Source organism: Ictidomys tridecemlineatus, chromosome 7 (genome assembly GCF_052094955.1).
Source record: "Ictidomys tridecemlineatus isolate mIctTri1 chromosome 7, mIctTri1.hap1, whole genome shotgun sequence".
NCBI lineage: Eukaryota > Metazoa > Chordata > Mammalia > Rodentia > Sciuridae > Ictidomys > Ictidomys tridecemlineatus.
This window is the reverse complement of record NC_135483.1, coordinates 57,802,645-57,822,020: the sequence shown is the minus strand read 5'-3', so window position 1 is coordinate 57,822,020 and position 19,376 is coordinate 57,802,645. Positions and strand designations below refer to the sequence as shown.

Here is a 19,376-nt window from a genome sequence, read left to right as displayed (position 1 = left end):
TTTGCGGAAGCTGAGAGAAACAGTTCTACTCCTGCCAGCTCCAGAAGTCAGTTGTTGGAGGTGACGGAGATTAAAAACTTCAGTCAGTCCTGTCCTAACCTGTGCACAGTTAAGATAAATGAAGCAACACCTAAATGCCACGAGGGTTTGCTGTACTAATGTAAATATTCATGTTTAGAAGTTCATCCTTTAGCTTAGAGAAAATTTTCACATTTATTATATTTATTGTGTATAAAAAAAAACCTTCAATAAGACAATAACTGTGCATTTGGGTTATTGCTCCACGCATCACCTTTGGTATATGGTCAAAATTTTGTCTAAAGTGTTGTCTTTCTGGGAGAACTCCAAGCTTCAGAAGATATTTAAAATAAACCATTCCTCTAGATTGAGAGCAAATGGGTTTTGATAGGGTGAATTTCACCAGGAGAAAATAATGTATTTCATTGCCTTATAGTTTCCTTAATATGAATGTGGGGTGGTTTAGGGCTGGAGTGTTTTTTCCTTCAGTAATTATTTTTCTTCAAGAATGTACTCCCAATCATCTTGTGTGTTTGCTTATTTCCAAGGGTTAAGGGTAGCCATGTTTGTTAAACTGTAATCAGCTAGGCTATGGACTACATTAATATTATAGAACGTTTTGTGGTTTTTTCCCAAAAAAATTAATTGAAGAAATAAAATGGCCTACAAATCTAGCACTGATTGGGAATTAAAAAAAAAAAAACTGAAGGCCCACTTTGGACTTTTCATTTTTCGCTTTGTCCTAAAGATTGAAATGTGGGGGCTGGGGGTATGACGCAGTTGCAGTTGTAGAGCACTTGCCTATTAAACACAAGGCCTTAGGTTGGATCTCCTGAGGAGGAAAGCAGGTTGGAAAATAATAGAATGTGGAGCGAATTCAATTGCATTTCTGCTTTTCTAATTTCTCTTTAAAGAATAAACATCAGTAAAATGCATCCCAAATGGGCAAGGGAATGGATTTAGATGTGGAAAATCTAGGGAGTATCAGTATAAGAATGATGGTGAAAATCCAATACTCAAAGTGTCTAAAGGAATATTAGTAACAGTGAGACCACCTAGAAAATGCATGGCTGCCCTGGTTCCTCACAGTAAGAGGATGTAAATGGATGGGATCTCACTAATGCTTCCCCTCAGGCACATTTTAGTGATGGAGTATTGTAGGCGGTGTCTGCCATTGGCCTCTGAAGGAAGAGATGCAAGGTGAGCATGCCCAGGGTGCCTTTAATAAACCATCTGAATCCCATTATCTAGGGGTTTATTTAAATAAACCTTCTTGAGGGAGTTTCTAACTTCAGCTTTCACCATCTCTTAGAGTAGATGACCTTTTTCTACTGTTATTCACTTACCCACCTTTTTAATGGAAATTCTGAAGTATATTCAGGAAAAAAAATGCTTAACCTATTTCTAAGGGGAAAAAAAACCACAAACACTAATAATAAAGCATTTTTCTTTAAGTTAAAGAGACCTAAGTATTTAATGTCTGTGACCCATTCTGAAATATGTAAAATTATGGTTTTCTTTATCTATTTAAGAGGAAAGATGGGAGCCAAAAGAATAGGAAGGAAAAAAGCAAACAAACAATGAAAGGCATCAGAAGCCTAAGATGAGAAAGGAGGAAGGGAAAGGAGAATTGTCTGGAAGTAGAGAAATTTAAGAGGATAAAGCAAAAGAAATAGAGAAAGAAGTTCTGATGTAAACTAATTTTTTTTCAATCTGATGTGTAGAGTTGTGGTTTCAGAATATTAATCATCGTCCTTTCAAATGTTTACTAGACGCTGACTCTCTAAATGAAACACTCACTGTCAGTATATTTTTTCTCAAAGCTACCTATAATACTTGAGACCAATGACACCTACCAAGGTCATGGCCAAAAGTCAGAAGAAACCAAGCCAGAACTGACCTAAGTAAGAGAGATTTCCTATTCCACCAAGAACTATATTCCAAATGTGCATCCTTTACTAAACAAAATCTTCCTTACATTGCCTTCAAACATTAATCTTCCTAGTTTACCCCATAAATCTAGAACATTGAGTTATAGGGAGGAAATCCCTTCTTGGGTTGTCTATATAATGTATAATTTTACAGATTTTCTACATAACTTGTTTTGGGGACATTTCAGCCTCTAACAATTATGAGTATTTTTATATATGTAGCAACATCTGTATATTCTATAATCTTTACAACAATCATGAAGTGACTATGATTATTGCCTTCACTCACTGTATTTGCAATCTGAGATAGATAATATTAAATAATTTGCCCAAGGTCAAACAGTGAAAGTCAGGGACAGAGTTCAGAGTTCTTGACTCTAAAACCCAGTCATTTGATCCTCTTCTTTCTTCTTTCTGAGCTCTGCCTCTTTCCTCCCAAGCCCGACATGGTGCTACTATCTTTTCTGCCTAGAACATCTGCCTTGCACTATCATCATGATCATTCTTCAAGCTCTTTATCTTGCCTGACTGAACTTAGCTTACATGTTAGGTCAACTTTTTGTTGCTATAACCAAAAGACCTGACAAGAGAAGGAAAAGTTTATCTGGGGTTTATGTTTCAGAGATTCAGTCCATAGTTGGCCAGTTCCATTGCTCTAGGCCTGAGGTGAAACAGAACAACATGGTGGAAGGTCACAAGGCAGGAAAGTTACTTAGCTTGTACTGACAAGGAAGCAGACCGAGAAGAAGGAGCAAAGAGGACAAGATGCAATCCCCAAGGGCGTGCCCCAGTGACCCACCTCCTCCAGCACACCCCACCTGCCAACCACCCAATAGAGTAGTCCATTGAAATTATTAATTCATGAGATGGAATAATTCATCAATTAGGTTACAGTTCTCATAATCCAAACATTTCAGCCTTGAACACTCCTGTCTTAACACCTAAACTTTTGAGGGGAACACCTATGTCCAAACCATAATAACTCATAATGTTCCTTTCCCAGACAATGTTGGCCCAGAGTGCACACATCCCAGAGCAAAGGCTATCCTGACATTGATTCCAATGTCAAAACTTACTACACACAAGAAGTATTTGTTCTTAGGAGAAGTAGTGTCAAACAGAGTGCCATATTCTCTCTTCACTTTTATGTTCTGCATTTATATTCTTAGTTATGTAATAAAACTTATAGCAATCATGAATTCTGTTTAGCTTATATAGTATGTAAGACAATTCACTTAAGGAAACAACAGGATGGTTAAGAGAGAAAAATTACAGCTAGCTAAGAAAGAAAAGATGATTGTTTAAAAAAAAATACTGTTCTAGCCATATGGGGCCCACATCCAATGGTGGAAAACCCACACAACTGTGCCTAAGAACAATGGCATGGAAAGGGGACTTGACTTTGTTCAAATTAATTAGGTCCTAGAATTTAAATGTACATTAGGCTCTTTTAAAAAAAAAAAAAAAAAAAAACTGGGAATTGAACCCAGAGGCACTTTACCTCTGAACTGCACCCAAGCCACCTCCTTTTTAAAATTTTTTATTTTAAGATAGTGGCTTGCTAATTTGCCCAGGCTGGCCTCAAACTTTTGATACTGCTGCCTTGGCCTCCAGGTTGCTGGGATTACAGGTGTGCAGCCACTGCTCCCAGCTGTGCATTTGGCTTTTAAGTGAAATGAACTCATAAAGAGTGAATGTGTTTGTATTCATTAGAGAACTTTAGGGTGAAAAGTTTATCTTCTTAAATCCTTATTGGAATAACTTGGAGCATTCCATATCATTTAGAGAACCACGGATCCACAGATTGCCCAGCCACCTAAGCGACCAAGAGGACTTACTAACTTGACCTTTCTCCTCTTTTCCAGATCTTGGCCATCGTGTCTATCCTGTTTATCGTACTTTCCACCATTGCTTTGTCTCTCAACACACTTCCAGAGCTGCAGGAAAATGATGAATTTGGACAACCCACCGACAACCGCAAGTTGGCACACGTGGAGGCTGTGTGTATTGCTTGGTTTACCATGGAGTACCTTTTACGGTTCCTATCCTCACCAAATAAATGGAAGTTCTTTAAAGGCCCACTGAATGTCATTGACTTGCTGGCTATCTTACCATACTATGTCACCATTTTCCTCACAGAGTCCAACAAGAGTGTGCTGCAGTTCCAAAACGTGAGGCGTGTGGTCCAGATCTTCCGAATCATGCGCATCCTTCGGATCCTGAAACTCGCCAGACATTCAACGGGCCTGCAGTCTCTGGGGTTCACCCTCAGACGGAGTTACAATGAGCTGGGCTTGTTGATATTATTTCTGGCCATGGGGATAATGATATTTTCCAGCTTGGTATTTTTCGCTGAGAAGGATGAAGATGCTACCAAGTTCACCAGTATTCCTGCATCATTTTGGTGGGCCACCATCACCATGACCACCGTGGGCTACGGTGACATTTACCCTAAAACATTACTAGGGAAAATTGTGGGAGGCCTCTGCTGTATTGCTGGGGTTCTGGTCATTGCCCTTCCCATCCCAATCATTGTGAACAATTTTTCTGAGTTTTATAAAGAGCAGAAACGTCAGGAGAAGGCCATTAAAAGGAGAGAGGCTCTTGAGCGGGCCAAAAGGAATGGAAGCATTGTTTCTATGAACTTAAAAGATGCCTTCGCTCGAAGTATGGAACTGATAGACGTGGCTGTTGAGAAGGCTGGAGAGTCGGCCAATACAAAGGACTCGGCTGATGATAATCACCTGTCCCCAAGCCGGTGGAAGTGGGCCAGGAAGGCTCTGTCAGAAACAAGCTCCAACAAATCTTATGAGAATAAGTACCAGGAGGTTAGCCAAAAAGACTCCCACGAGCAGCTGAACAACACTTCTTCCTCCAGCCCACAGCATCTGAGTGCCCAGAAACTGGAGATGCTGTATAATGAAATCACCAAGACACAGCCTCATTCTCACCCGAACCCAGACTGCCAGGAACAGCCTGAGAGGCCATCTGGGTATGAAGAAGAGATAGAAATGGAAGAAGTGGTCTACCCACAGGAGCAGCTGGCCGTGGCGCAGACCGAGGTCATTGTGGACATGAAGAGCACCTCCAGCATCGACAGCTTCACCAGCTGTGCCACTGACTTCACAGAGACAGAGAGATCACCCCTGCCACCACCCTCTGCATCTCACTTGCAGATGAAGTTCCCCACTGACCTCCCAGGGATAGATGAGCACCAAAGAGCCCGAGGCCCCCCATTTCTAACACTCAGCAGAGAGAAAGGGCGTGATGCCAGGGATGCCACCCTGGAATATGCCCCAATCGATATAACTGTGAACCTTGATGCCAGTGGTGCCCAGTGTGGGCTACATGGTCCTGTGCTGTCCGACAGTGCCACTGACAGCCCTAAGAGCTCGCTGAAAGGGAGCAACCCATTAAAGTCCAGATCCCTCAAAGTGAACTTTCAGGAAAACAGAGGCAGTGCTCCCCAGACTCCACCCAGCACAGCCAGGCCACTGCCGGTAACCACAGCTGACTTTTCTCTTACCACCCCGCAGCACATCAGTACCATCCTCCTGGAAGAAACCCTCCCCCAGGGAGACAGACCCTTGCTGGGTGCTGATGTTTCAGCGCACTGTCAGGGACCTTCCAAAGGGCTGTCCCCTCGGTTTCCCAAACAGAAACTATTTGCTTTCTCTTCGAGGGAGAGGAGAAGCTTCACTGAAATAGATACTGGAGAAGACGAAGACTTCTTGGAGCTCCAAGGGGCCAGGCCGGACATGCAAGCGGTCTCTAGCCCCAACTGCTTTGCAGATAAGCCTAGTGATGGGAGAGACCCTTTGAGAGAAGAGGGCTGTGTGGGCTCTTCCTCCCCTCAGAACACGAGTCACAACTGTAGGCAAGACATTTGTCACGCTGTGGGTGAAGTCAAAAAGGAGAGTAGTCAGGAAGGGTGCAAGATGGAAAACCACTTGTTTGCCCCAGAAATTCATTCCAACCCAGGCGACACAGGTTATTGTCCCACACGTGAAACCAGCATGTGACTAGTTACAAAAGCAATAATTTAAAAAAAAAAAAACTTGTTTCTTAAAACACGGTTAATAATGCCTGTGAACTAAATCATGGGAAGCCCCTATCCCCCCCCCAAAAAAAAGTGCATAAAATGTTATTTTTTGCATGGCATGAACAGTTTAGTTTAAGTACTGTTTAAATAAAGAGTCAAGACTGCATTTTGTAACAAACAAAAACAACTGAAGAACAGTAAACCAATAAAGAGAGCTCTGTTAGGAACCAGTTCCTCTGCAATGTCTGACATTTTTGATCCTTTCATTTCAAATTGTAGGCAGATTTTCAAGTTTTAACTTTTATGTTACAATGAATTTTAGAATTTGCACATGAAAGGATGAAATGTCACTGCATGCATTCATAATTATGAAGAATAAGGTGCTTTGAGCTTGCAAAAATGCATAACGTTGTAAATAACGGGGCCTGGATGCAGAAGTGTCAAGAACATGTGGAAACAAGTCTTTGAGACGCAGGTATTTCCTTCACAGCTACTGCCTGGAGGAGCTATACAGACTTTGGTTGCAAAACTGCAACCTCTTCTTAAACCATCTCTCATATCTTGCTTTGGGTTATAAAGCTCTTATAAGAACATTCATTTAAAGGAATACAGTATTTTTATTTATTTGTGCTATAATCCATAGGGTATGTTTTTCTTTTTTGCTTTTGCTTAGTTGTAGCATTTGTGATTTTATTTATAAATCATGGAAATCAGCAAGATTTAATGACCAGGTATAACAATATTTGGAATGGAAGCTTGAAATTTTGCGAATAGGTTATGCATCATGCCATAGCCTATTAGAGAAATGCATTTTTTTTAAATCCTGAAAAATACATAAAGGGTTATATCATACAACAAAACTTTTTTTAAAAATTGGCATTCCGTATTTGGAAACTGGATTTTTTAAAAAAACTATTTTGTCCATCTCAACCTGACTACATTTTTCTCTTATATTCAATATAAACTTTTCAAACTAAAGATCTATAAATAATAATGTAGAGATGCCAAAATGGAAATTCCAGAAAATGACTTTTGAAAAACTAAAAGCAGAGCCATTTAAACAAGACTGCCACCCATTACAGAGAGAAAGTTTGTTTCAACATGAGTTACAAAGGAAAGAGCCCAAGCCTAGAAATGGGTCACTGAGTGTTTCTCTGTAATGGTTTGGGAAGTTTTTCTCTTTTGCAGGATAGGAATTCTGCCCAAGCCACAGATGGCAGCAACCCCTTCAGTAACTACTTTCATCAGAAACTCCTTCAGCAACTACCTTCATCAGGTTTCCAGATCCATCTCCTTGGGAGTGGTAACCTTGATGAAAACCACTTCCAGCATTTTCTACCGAGAATGGTGAAATCCAGAGGCACTAAGGCACAGGCAGGCTGTTCCCTGTTGGGAACGTCTGTCCTGGAGCCCGGTCATTCCAATCTACCTTACTTCACAGGAATCGAGGCTCTGATCACAGATGTGCAGTGACCAGATGTGCGATCCTGTATAAACCTCCATAATCTCTTTGGGTCTCAGTCTTGCCCAAATGAAAACCAAGAAAAAAAATGATGTCAAACTCCCTTAAAACTTCAAATGAATTATTCCTTTGTCTCCCATGAATGTCCAGGTTTTGCTTCAGCAAAATACATTTTGCACCTGTGGGTATAAATTTCAGGGAAATAGGAAAATGATGAGCCAAATTAAAAGCACAGCTTATTGTGTAAAGGGGGGGAAAAAGCATTCTATATTTTATTCTAGTTGTTAAAGAAAGAAAAAACTTAGGGAGAAAAAAAAGAGCCCAAATATTAAAACCTAGCTTCAGGCTTTAACATTTCTTTATTAACAAAATCTGGTCATTAAATCTCAGATAAGAAAACAAGCTTTGATCTTTAGTTGAAATCTAAGCAGCCCTGCTGCTAAAAATAATTATTTAAAACATTTTGTTTTCACTGTACTTTGAATTTCTGTTTCTTATGTTTCAAAACATAACCTGTAAGAGTTTATGGTCATTATCATTGATATTTACATTACTCATACTTATTTCAGTGTCTAAAACTAAACATTGATCATTTTTTGTAAAGCTAGAGTGTTTGAATTTTCTATATATAGTTTTTCAAAGTCAAACAGTTTTATTGGCTATTAGATGAATAGCAAGTAAGTTATGAAAATCATTTTATTTATATAGCCTCATGAAGCAGTTATTGTCTGATGTCTGTTACTGATATATCTCAATTTTTTAAATTAATTTCACTGCACAGTGGACTTATCTTGTAGTCCTGACAATTGACTAAGTTCTCACTATTCATGTGTCTGCTCCAGAATTCCTAACATCAGTAGCCTTGCCTAGTCGAGGACAAGGCTCATGGAAGTGTTTTCCCTAAAAACTCTTGTCCCTTCAATCTAAGTGGAGGAAGTGTCTTTGTTTCCTTTTCATTGGTTTAAGTTTTAAAGAATTTTCTAAAATATCCCATGGAAAGTTTATCCTTCAATTCATCCTAGTTCCTCTGGGCCAATAGTCTTTCTTTAGGAAAAATAGAAAATTTTCCTCTTTAAAAAATCTTTGAATTTGGTATTCCACAGGGAGACAGTTTGGTGACAGAGGGTTCCCAAGATGCATCTGTGCAGTGCTTTCTAAACCTCTTCCATGAACTGCACCTAACTCAGAGAATGAACATGTATGCCTGGAAAGATCTGGAAATATGCCTACCAGACAAGAGTTCTTTCAAAGTCTTTTAAGTTTTACATTAAAATTCATGTAAATGCTGCATTTTATTCTGTGAAATACTTGTTTCAATATTTTAAAATGATGTTTTGTATTATTTGTGAACTAACAAAATTAATATTCTTATAATGTAGGACACTTCTTTTGTATCCCCCCGGATAATGCATTCCCAGTTTGAGAAGCACTGCCTCAATAGAGATTATAGGCAGGAATATAGAATTGGTACTTTGAGGACTACTGAAAATGTCTAGTGCTGAGAGAGTTCATTCATTGATAACTAACTCAGAGACCAGAGACAAATGTCAATATGTAAACTATTTGAATGACTTCAAAATAGCACAGTCCCAGGAAAGACTGATCTGATTCTTCTGGTTCTCAACAACAGTGCACTTTGCCCAAAGATTGAGACCATCCATAAGAGGATAAAATAGGCATCAATATACTTCTCAGGTAGGTCCACATATACAAGAATGATATGCTAAGTGGATCCCTGCAGTTGGCTTAACTAGTCTCTAAACAATTTCACCAGAAATTTCTTCACTCTGGCACAACCAACTGCTTTGAAGCAAGCATCCCTTATGTGACTATATTTGGTAACAAGAAGACTATGTGCCAAGTGTCTATTCCCATTAATTTCTTATTATTAACTGTCTTACTTTCATGTAGACACTAGCCAAGCAAAATCAATAATACAACTATGTTTTATTGAGGGTTGAGTTGTGAAAAAAAACAAAAAGCCTTATGGATGTATAGTTTCTTCTCTCACAACAATCTTCTGAATTACCAATCAAGGACAAGAGAGGTTTTTGTTCTTTGCTCAAGTTCACACAGGTCACTGGTGAATAGTGGGACCTGCCTCAGCATGTCATCTGGCTTCAAGTCTGGCATTCTGATATATCACTGGAAAGTATGTTTAATTAGAAGCTTTTTCTATTAATATTTGGAATTGTGTAAATAAAGCTAGAAGTGAATTTATAGTCATGCAGTTTGCTTAATGTAGCAGTGGATCGTGCCAAATGGTAATGACTTGAGCTAATTGGCATGGACCATGTTTAGCACATATGTTTGCCAATTTGGAATTCTGGCCATAAGATACACACCCCTTGGCTAAAGAGGAGAATGCATTATTCGTGATGCAATGTGACATGCACATTAGGCAGAGGGCTGCAGGAAGCCACTTGATCTTTTGAAACAAAAGCAAATCAAACTTTAGAAATACCTACTTCTAATCCAAACTCAGAAATATTGTCTCATTGAATTTGACTATCATTTCACTGTTCATTCATTTAGTAAATACTAGTTGAGCACTCTGTATTCAACACCAGGCACTAAGGTACAAACTCAGTCTCATGGGGCTGCCTGGTCCAACAACCAGGCTGAGGATGATGTGGGTTATGAAAAAAATGTCACTTTAGAGAATGGAGAAAAATCACTTCATGATCAAACCAAGAAAGTATACAGCAGTAACAAATGATATTATTTTTCAAAGAACTATTTTCTTAAGAAATGGATGGTTTATAGCTTGATATATAATTATTTTTAATCATAGTTTAGTTTTTCAAACAGCAAATTGTTGATTGATTGCATGAGGTTATGAGTTGTCTTTCCTAATTATCTGATGAATTTAAAAATAGTTTTTCAGGGTTAGGGATGTAGTTCAGTGGCACAGTGCTTGCTTAGCATGTGTGAGGTCCTGGATTCAATTTCTAACACCTAAAACAAAACACAAAAATCAAAAATGTTTTCAGATAGATTAATTGCTTGTCGAAAATAGCGAATAATAGTCTATCATACATAACTGAAGCAAAATTTAATACTAGTGAAAAGGTCTATAAAAATTTTACATTTTAATAGTATATTCAATGGCTACATGGTTGAAAATGAAGCATTTTAATGTTCTTTCTTACTTCTTATTGTTTATAGGTAACATTTTAGGGATGTATCATGATTCTCTGCTTAGACCTCTAAATTTCTAATATTTAAAATTTGATATGCAGAAATCATTTAGCTTGATTCCAGATCTTTATACAGGAGGTCCACAAGGATTTGAAAATATATTGGATATTTTGCCACTATAATGTTGTCCTCCAAACAAACTAAAAAAGAAGGAGATAAAAGAAAAAAGAAAGCAAAAGGAAACTATAAAATCTAAGTAGATATGAAAAGATTTAAAAGCTAATACCTGCTGAGAAAGAGGAAATGTCTCAAATATAAAATCTTGGTGAATCTCCTATGTATTTTTCAACTTAGCACTTATTGTGATATACTGCTATCCATTAGTGGTTTCAATAACCATTTCTTCTACTTGCCTTTTTAAAACAGCCTGACTTAATTCCATAAATCCATATTTATCATTGCCATTAATGCATAATCTCTTCTTTACTAAGTCTAAAAGCATTTTAACCTATAAATATACATATAAACACAGAAAGGTGGGGAAATTGCCTGTTATAATAATAAGTCATTTCAAGGCCAGCTAAAGATACAAGAACAAAAAAAAGGAAGAAAGACTAAGAAAAAAATGTAAGTAAACTAGTACATTTTAAAACAGAAATTGTATTAGGTCTACATATCTACTTCTATGTAATTTAGATGAAATATTTACTATTTACATGAAAATTAGAACTGAGGTCACAATTTCAACTTCACTTTCTGTCCTGAAGAAATTATTTCTTATCATCTAAGATATTTCCAAATTACCCTTGACAAACAAGAAAAACATCCTATTTTACTTTTCCCCAAATTCAAGTTCCACCCCAATTTCCAAATACACAGGTTTTAAATTATAACAACTGTCTGAAATATAGCAACAATGTATTTCTTTTTTCCTCATTTATTTATTTTCAATATTTTTATTGTTGCATTGTAGTTGTGCATAATGGTGGGATTTGTTGTTGCATATTCATACAGGCACACAATATAACATAATTCAGCCAATATCATTTCCCAGTATTTCCCATCTCCCTCCCCTCCTTCCCTGCTTTACCTGGTCCCCTTCTTCTACTGATCTCGCTCAATTCATGTGACAATGTATTTCAATGAAGGTATTTCCCACTTTATCAAAAGAAAATAAGATTCCACCCAGAAATTGTGTTTAAGTTATCGTTTCAACTGTTCTGTTTGATTTTTTTTATCCCACCCTGTATGCTATGATCAAAGTCATCCCAACCTGCTGATCTGACCAAAGTTGAATGCTAATCTGAGCAATGTAGTTTATCTTCCACCCACTGTGACAATGTGGCTGAAGAGTTTTTATTATTTTTGCTATGTTTCAACCTGAAAACAGATTTTTGATGGCATACTAAATAGTAAAAGCAGCTTCTCAGAATCAAATAATAAAAACAAACTTTCAGAATCAAGACCCAGGTTGCAGAATCACATTGGTTATACAGTCACGTATGTGATTCTGCAACCTGTACACCTAGAAAAATGAGAAATTATACCCCATTTGATTCAAATGTATAATATGTCAAGATTATTGTACTGCGTGTGTAACTAATAAATAATAAAAAATAAAAATAAATAAAAATAAAGAATCAAGACCCAAGAGACAGAACAGTGACAGAGCAGAAGCTGAGCTAACAGGTTCAGAAGGAAGTCATGAGGCGCCATCCTGATTCTTATTCTCCACTTGGAGTGTCCTCTAGTGGTCAGTCCGAGATAAAGTAGAATTCTACTTGCCAAGAAAGGATATGGTAAGCAGAACTTCAAAGAAAATTCACGACTTTTGGTTACCCATTCATATAGCCAAAAGTTAACTACATCCCAAGAATTTCTTTTCCTTTTTCTTTTTTTATGATAATCTCTCAGTTTTCTCTTTCTTACTCCCAAATATCTGATCATACTGTGGCTATCCTCTCTCTGCACTGCACTTTCAGAAATATTTCACCCTGCTGCCTCTAAATCACAACAAAGTCATGACTTTAGCTGAATATTTAACAGTGCCCTAGTCTGCACTCTGGATCCACAATGTTACTTTGACCTTTCTGCCCTTAGTGGGAAGCTGAATATGAACTCAAAAGTGGAAGTTGTTTAAGAATCATGGATCTGTGAAGATGAAGCTATTGGGTTGATGAGCTTGGAAACCTACAGTTCCCATTCCACTTGAAGATTTCAAGTAGAGCCTGAAATACCCCTGAACTGACCCTGGTGAAATAGCAGGTGTTTTCTAAACTCCCTACAGACATCTGTGTGTGCTGGCCAGAAATTCATTGTCAGCCAGATTTTTGGCCCATCTTTAGAACAAGATGCTTCTAAAATTCTTATTCAGCATATGGGTTAGGCAATGCTTTGAACCTGCGAATTAAACTCAAATCATAATGTTTAATTAAAATTAGAAGTTTTTTGAAAGGAAAACAAATACACAAAAAGCAATATCTACTATTTCCCAAATTACTTATTCATTCTAATGCTATCACCAGAATTATTATGTATATGCTATGAAAAATATCACTAAAGAACTGGCAAAAGTCTTATTTAGTTCAAAACCAAAGAAGAAGAATTAAAACATGCAACTTACAAAACATTAGGTTTCTCACACATAGCCAAGTTCCAAACTTATACAATTTTTAAAAAGTATGATATCAAAGCAGAAAAAAGCAAAAGTGAACATATAAAAAATGTTTATTAAGCAAATATGAGGTACCATTATCACACTAGAACATTTTTAATAACATTTAATTAACTATATAATGGCTATGTCTGCTCTTAGTACCTTACTTTCAATCTGGAATCTTTTCTGTTTTATATGGCTTGCTTGCTTGTGCTGCTTTGTTTGAAGAAGTGAATGTAAATGGAAGAAAATGTTTAAAGGTGAAAGTTACTGGGCATCTTATCAACATTCCCTGCAGGGTCCTGGAGAGTAATGGAAATCATTTGTGGGTATGAGTCAGCCTTCTACCTTGTCAGGTTTCACCATCCTGGTTTGAAATAAGATTCTTGTAATCAAATCTCACATCCTGCCCATTCAAATGACTCCTTCCTCTTCTATCCACAGTACACACCAGCAATCCTTCCCTAGGGCCTTCCTGCTTGAGAGTACATCAGGTACCAAGTCAAAGGCAGGACCAATAGGAAATTAGCAACAGGAACCTGAAGCCCAAAGCTAAAGGATGCCCAAGAGGTCAGAAAACTTAGGCCTAAGGACAGAGGAACTGTCTCCATAGAGTATGTTGACATGATTTGATCAACAAAACAATGACACAGTGTGTTCTACCATGATTAACCAAAATAATAATAATAATAATAACAGGTTTGTTTTCTTTTGGTGGTGCTGGGTATCAAACCCAGGACCCTGTACATGCTACTAGGAACACTACTACTGAGACCCCTCATCCCAAAGACACAGTATTTCTTAAGCCTCAGTACTAAGTTTTTGAACTTCAAAGGTAAATAGCCGGGTTGATGAGAAGGATGATGCCTAATTTGTTAATTTATCTCATGGAATCATCCTAAATGCTAACTTTCTACTAAATAAGTGTGTGTGTGTGTGTGTGTGTGTGTGTGTGTGTGCGCGCGCGCGCGCATGCGCGCACACGAGGTGTGTTCGCAACCAACTAGTATGTCTATTTTTAAGGCAGTATAACAAAAGGAAAATACAAATATTACCCTTTTCATTTTCAATGGTAACAAATACTTCAATCAGGGAAAATTAAAATTATTTTGGTAGTTTTTATATGGCCCTGGACCCAAAGTGTAATAGCCATTTAAACAAAACTTTAGCGAAAGATATTAGGGGTGGAAAGAAAGCCATATTGAAAAATTATACTTTGCTATACATCTAATTACAAATAAGTCATTTTGGGAATAGACTTTTAAAAAATTCTCTCATGTAAACATATATTTAGGTGACCATTTGAAATTAATGTATCTAATTTTATTATAAATCTTAGGTTTCTCAAAAATAAAAACCATCTTATTATAAAACCATCTTATTATAACTTAAATGAGATGGTTTATAGGGAAGTGCCTAGCACAGTGCCTCACAACCTAGAGATAAGTATTAAAAGAAAAAAAAGTATTCCAAAAGAAATAATTTAACTCTCGTTTGTGTTCTAATTACTTAGTATTCTCACATTCTTCTGTGGCTTCCTAAACAGTCAAAAATTTTAACGTGTGTGTGTGTGTGTGTGTGTGTGTGTGTGTGTGAGAGAGAGAGAGAGAGAGAGAGAGAGAGAGAGAGAGAGAGAATATAACTACTATTATGTAAAATAGAGGGAATTTTTATTTTCTAAATTATACACATACATAAATCTGCCCCATGTGGTTTTTAAAAGAGAGACTGACATTATTTTGACAATGGCATGCTACAAAAACTAGGTAGCACATTTTTTAACCTAATTGCCTTAAATTTGTAATGTTTACTAGACAAACACCAATTTCTTCTAGAGGAAGATAGCTTCCTACAATGACTAAGACTTTAAGAGTCTTTTATACCCCCTCCTCTAAATTTAAATATACTTCATCATTTTGTGAATATTCAATATGTGAGTCCATCTTTCTTGCTTTAAACATTTGTAAACTTATGAAAACATTTAATAAATTAATTCATAATCAATGTGATTCCAGATTTACCATGATTTGGCCATTTGTCAAAATAAACAATGAGAATAAAAGCTTTTGGTATTAAAAAAAGATTTCTTAGCTGGGCACAGTGACACACACCTGTAATTCCAGCAACTCAGGAGGTTAAGGCAGGAGGATTGCAGGTTTGAGGCCAGCCTGAACAACTTAATGAGACCTTATCTCAAAATAAAAAATTAAAAGGACTGGGGAATATAGCTTAGTGGTAGAGCACCACAGGGTTTAATTCCCGGTACAAAAAAAAGAAAAATTCTTCATTAAATTTTGTCTTGAAATCTAAAGTATTGATTTCTATTAATATAGATTTTATTGGAGACTTTGTTTTACTTTGTTTTAAAATTAATCTTTTTGATCAAGAAACATAATGGTGAAGCTAATTTTTAATTTCAATTTTTTTTTAAATACAAGGACATAAAATTTAGATAGAGCCCTATGTCCTTGTGAACACTAGAGCTGAGTAATGACCAAGGACTACATATAATGCAACACATTATACAGTCCTTCCACTGTCTCAACACAACTATTCCAACCAAAGTGGGATGGACCCTGTGGGACCCTGCAGGGTGCAATAAATTCTGATGTTAAAGACAGGGTGACTTGGAAATTCTTCCACTAAATTTATAAAGGAATTTCTAAGATACATTAAAATTTCACCTTCACAGAATTCAGTAGCCATTATAATACTTAAATAATACTGATAATAATACTTGAAATTATACTGAAAACAATAATTTTAATGAGGATTTTTGATTGGTTGGAGGTGGTTATTTCAGAGTTATTTGGTTGGTTAGTTGGAGGTGTTTGTTAGTTTGTTTGGGGGGTTTTGGGGGAGGGTTGCCTATTCATTTCATGAAAACTAGTGTAACACATGACTTAGTGGGACTCTCAATTTATTATGATTCTTTAAGAAGTATTTCACATTCTAAATCATAATTGCATGACAACTTGGATCCTATTACTATTTAGTTATAGCCTAATGAATACTGTATTCCTCTCTTTTCTCAAAACAATATGAATTTCTAGTTTAATCACTAGTATTCTGATAAAGCATCATGCTGCCCAAACAGCTCGCTAGATGTATTTTATACCTGTATTTGTGTAGCTCATATAAAAACTCAGCGTGGACTGTCCTATGTCTGCTTCATTCAAGAGCTGCCCTGTGATCTTCTCATCTCACTATGCCAACACCTTCTGTCACAGTGTCATGTACATAGGCCAAGGTACAAAAATGACTGTAAACTGCTTATTCAACATCGAGTCCAAAAAGGCTTGAGACAGTGCAATAACACTGTTAGTTAAAACATCTCACCATGTGAATCATTTTAATCTGTGCATTCTTGACCATGAATATTGAAATAGTATTTTTGGACTGTTTTCTCAAGCTTGTAGTGAAAAATCTGTGTCATATCTACATAGTCAATATGTCAAGTAATTCAGTTATTCAGTATTGCAAATAACAAACTAAAAAAAAAATCCCATATAATTGCTTAAATTATTTTCTGTTGGCAACATAGGCCTGCCTCAAATGGTTTCTTTCAGCACTATTATATGTAAAATAAAGGGAGGAGGGTTACGGAGGGTTATGGTGAATTTTTCCTTGCCTGACTTTAGATCATTTCACTAATCAAAAGATGCACATTCCTCAGAATTGACCCAGCTGTTGAAGTCTGGTGTTCCAAGGAATATAATATTTCTTTTTGGTGTCCAAAAGCTAAAGGTTGGGGGTTAGGGTGTATGCACAAAGCCCTGGGTTCAATCCCCAAGCGCGCTCGCGCACGCACACACACACACACACACACACACACACACACACAAGATTTAAGGTAGATATTCACAAAATTAACTTACATGGACTTTCAAAGGCAGTATTTGAAAAGAATAGGAAGAGAGGGAGGGAGGGAGAGGGAAAGAGGAAAAGAAGGAGGGAAAGGTATTTAGAATCAGGAAGGGGAGCCTGAATTATCTATTGCTTTTTCTTTTCTTTTTTCTGGTTTACTAGAGTCACATTTTTAAAAAAAATTCTAACTCCCAAACTTATTAATTCAACATTTAATGCTGAAATATAATTTTATTGATAAACTCAGGACAACTCTGTGAAGATTCACAAAGTAATTTTCTGAAAACTTAGAGTGAAATTATCCAGTACTATCAGTAATTAATACATACCAAAAAACAAAAGACAGAAAAGAAAACTTGTTGGGCATAATCCTGGGTGACTTCTCTAATAAACAGGTTAATATACAACCTATTATTTTTCTCAAGCTGTATTTTAATTTTTTTCTGTTAAATCCCTAGTATATCCCAGATTTAAAAAATACTCAAAACTATTTTTAAAACCTAAGGAGTAAAGTATCAGGAATTAAATATTACAAACATAGTCCTTAAAAATGCTATTACATATAAATATATTAAGTAAAAATTTCATATTTCTAAGTCATACATGGTATTAGGTTTATAGATAACAGTCAAATGAAGCATCCTTCACTTTTATTAACTTTCATGTTTTAGAGTTTTCATACTAGTCTATGAATGCTCTGGATGCTGCAGGGAAAAACAAGCACAATCAGTATTTTATTTTTAGGAGTTCTCAACTGAGTTAACCTGTCTTGTCTACGTACATCATAGCATTAGCCTTTCATCTCATAGTATGTTGAGATACTTTTAATACAGATTCCTGATAGAAATGGAAGCATATATGTAAGTGGTTAAGTCTTGTCTAGTCTCATTCACCTGCCTCCATGTGCTTTATTTCTTTATATTTGCAAACAAAATGTGTTGATTTCAGTTCTATAAAGAGGATCTGATTTCGCCTCCTCGTGTTTGTTCTGCTGTCATCCTGCACCATTAATACAATGCCTTTCTCTCCCCCATTTAATGGTGTTTGTATTGGTGTCCCCATATCGGCTGCATTTTAACTCCATTAAAAGAAAATGTGATTTTGCATTAATAGTTTTGCTGATCAACTCAATATTTCTGCACCAATCAGCATACTTATATGCATGTAGTAGTCTGTACAATTGTTCAACATCAAAATACTTGTTTACTTTATGTCAAAATGTCTATAAAAAATTGCTGGCATTGTTCTCCATTTCAGTCTGGTAGAATAAGCGAGATAGAAAATAAATGTGTAAATGAATCATCTGTGTCATTTCAGTTCTCTGCATGAAGCCACTTTAACATTAAGCATGGCATACCTGCCACCTCCCAACAACCCATGGTTTCTTGACACCTCATTACTGACTCTAGGCAGGTGGCTTTTGGAAGAAGTGAAGGGTAAAACCGCCAAGTCTCGGGGAAAAAAAAAATAAAAATTGGAACCATTGCCATTCAAAGAAATGAAAAAAACTGTACTCTCCCTTTTCAAAGGAATCCTTTTAGATAGATGACAAATATATGTCACTTGGTTTGTATTTTTTAAAACATTCAATGCAAACCACCTTGCCAAAACTCTAGGGTGAGATAATCAAAGAACTTTGATTTGACTACCATTCCTGAAATCAATTCAGAACAGCCCTGTGGTTAAATCAAGTCTTAACTCCTGACCCCAAAGTCAACTTCATAGGCATGTAGACTTGCATACAGACATGTACAGAGTCCTGCACTTAATTTAGCATCCTGCTGTTGCCATCTTGAAATTCTTTGCAGTTTTTGAAGAAGAGGCCCTGTATTTTCATTTTGCATTAGGTATCATACTTTACATAGCCAGTCCTGCCTCACAGTGAGATAAATGATAAGACTGCCCATTGATTTATACTCTTCAAGGCAAGAGGTTATCAGATAATGAAAAGAGAGATTTATTTATTTTAAAAAAACTCTTATACAGCATTTACCGAGTCCTATACATTTATTTGTTCATTTAACCCTTCTAATGTATTATTATCACCCCCATTTTATACAAAAGGAAGTCAGGGCACAGAGAAGTTAAGTAGTCTGCTTAAGGTCACACAACTAGGAAAGCCACAAGTTGAAGCAAGGCATCCTGGCTACAGAATACAGGCCCCTGACCATCTAAGCCATGCCATGCTATCTTTTCATCAAAGAAAATTACCTTATTTTGTTTGTTAATAGAGTGCTGGGGAATGTGTGTTATAGTCTT

The 19,376-nt window shown here is 36.6% G+C and overlaps 1 protein-coding gene across 4 annotated transcripts in view; it reads left to right on the top strand.

Annotated features, from left to right (window-relative positions):
- The window catches only part of Kcnb2 (potassium voltage-gated channel subfamily B member 2), a 384,499-nt gene extending 366,083 nt beyond the window's left edge, over positions 1 to 18,416 (top strand). For all 4 annotated transcript variants that reach the window (XM_021733630.3, XM_078017031.1, XM_005335823.4 and 1 more), the window contains one exon: positions 3,815 to 18,416. In XM_021733630.3, the coding sequence (XP_021589305.1) occupies positions 3,815 to 5,971 (2,157 nt within the window). In that variant the 3' untranslated portion in view covers positions 5,972 to 18,416. The remainder of the gene's footprint in view (positions 1 to 3,814) is intronic.
- The last annotated feature ends 960 nt before the right edge of the window (positions 18,417 to 19,376 follow it).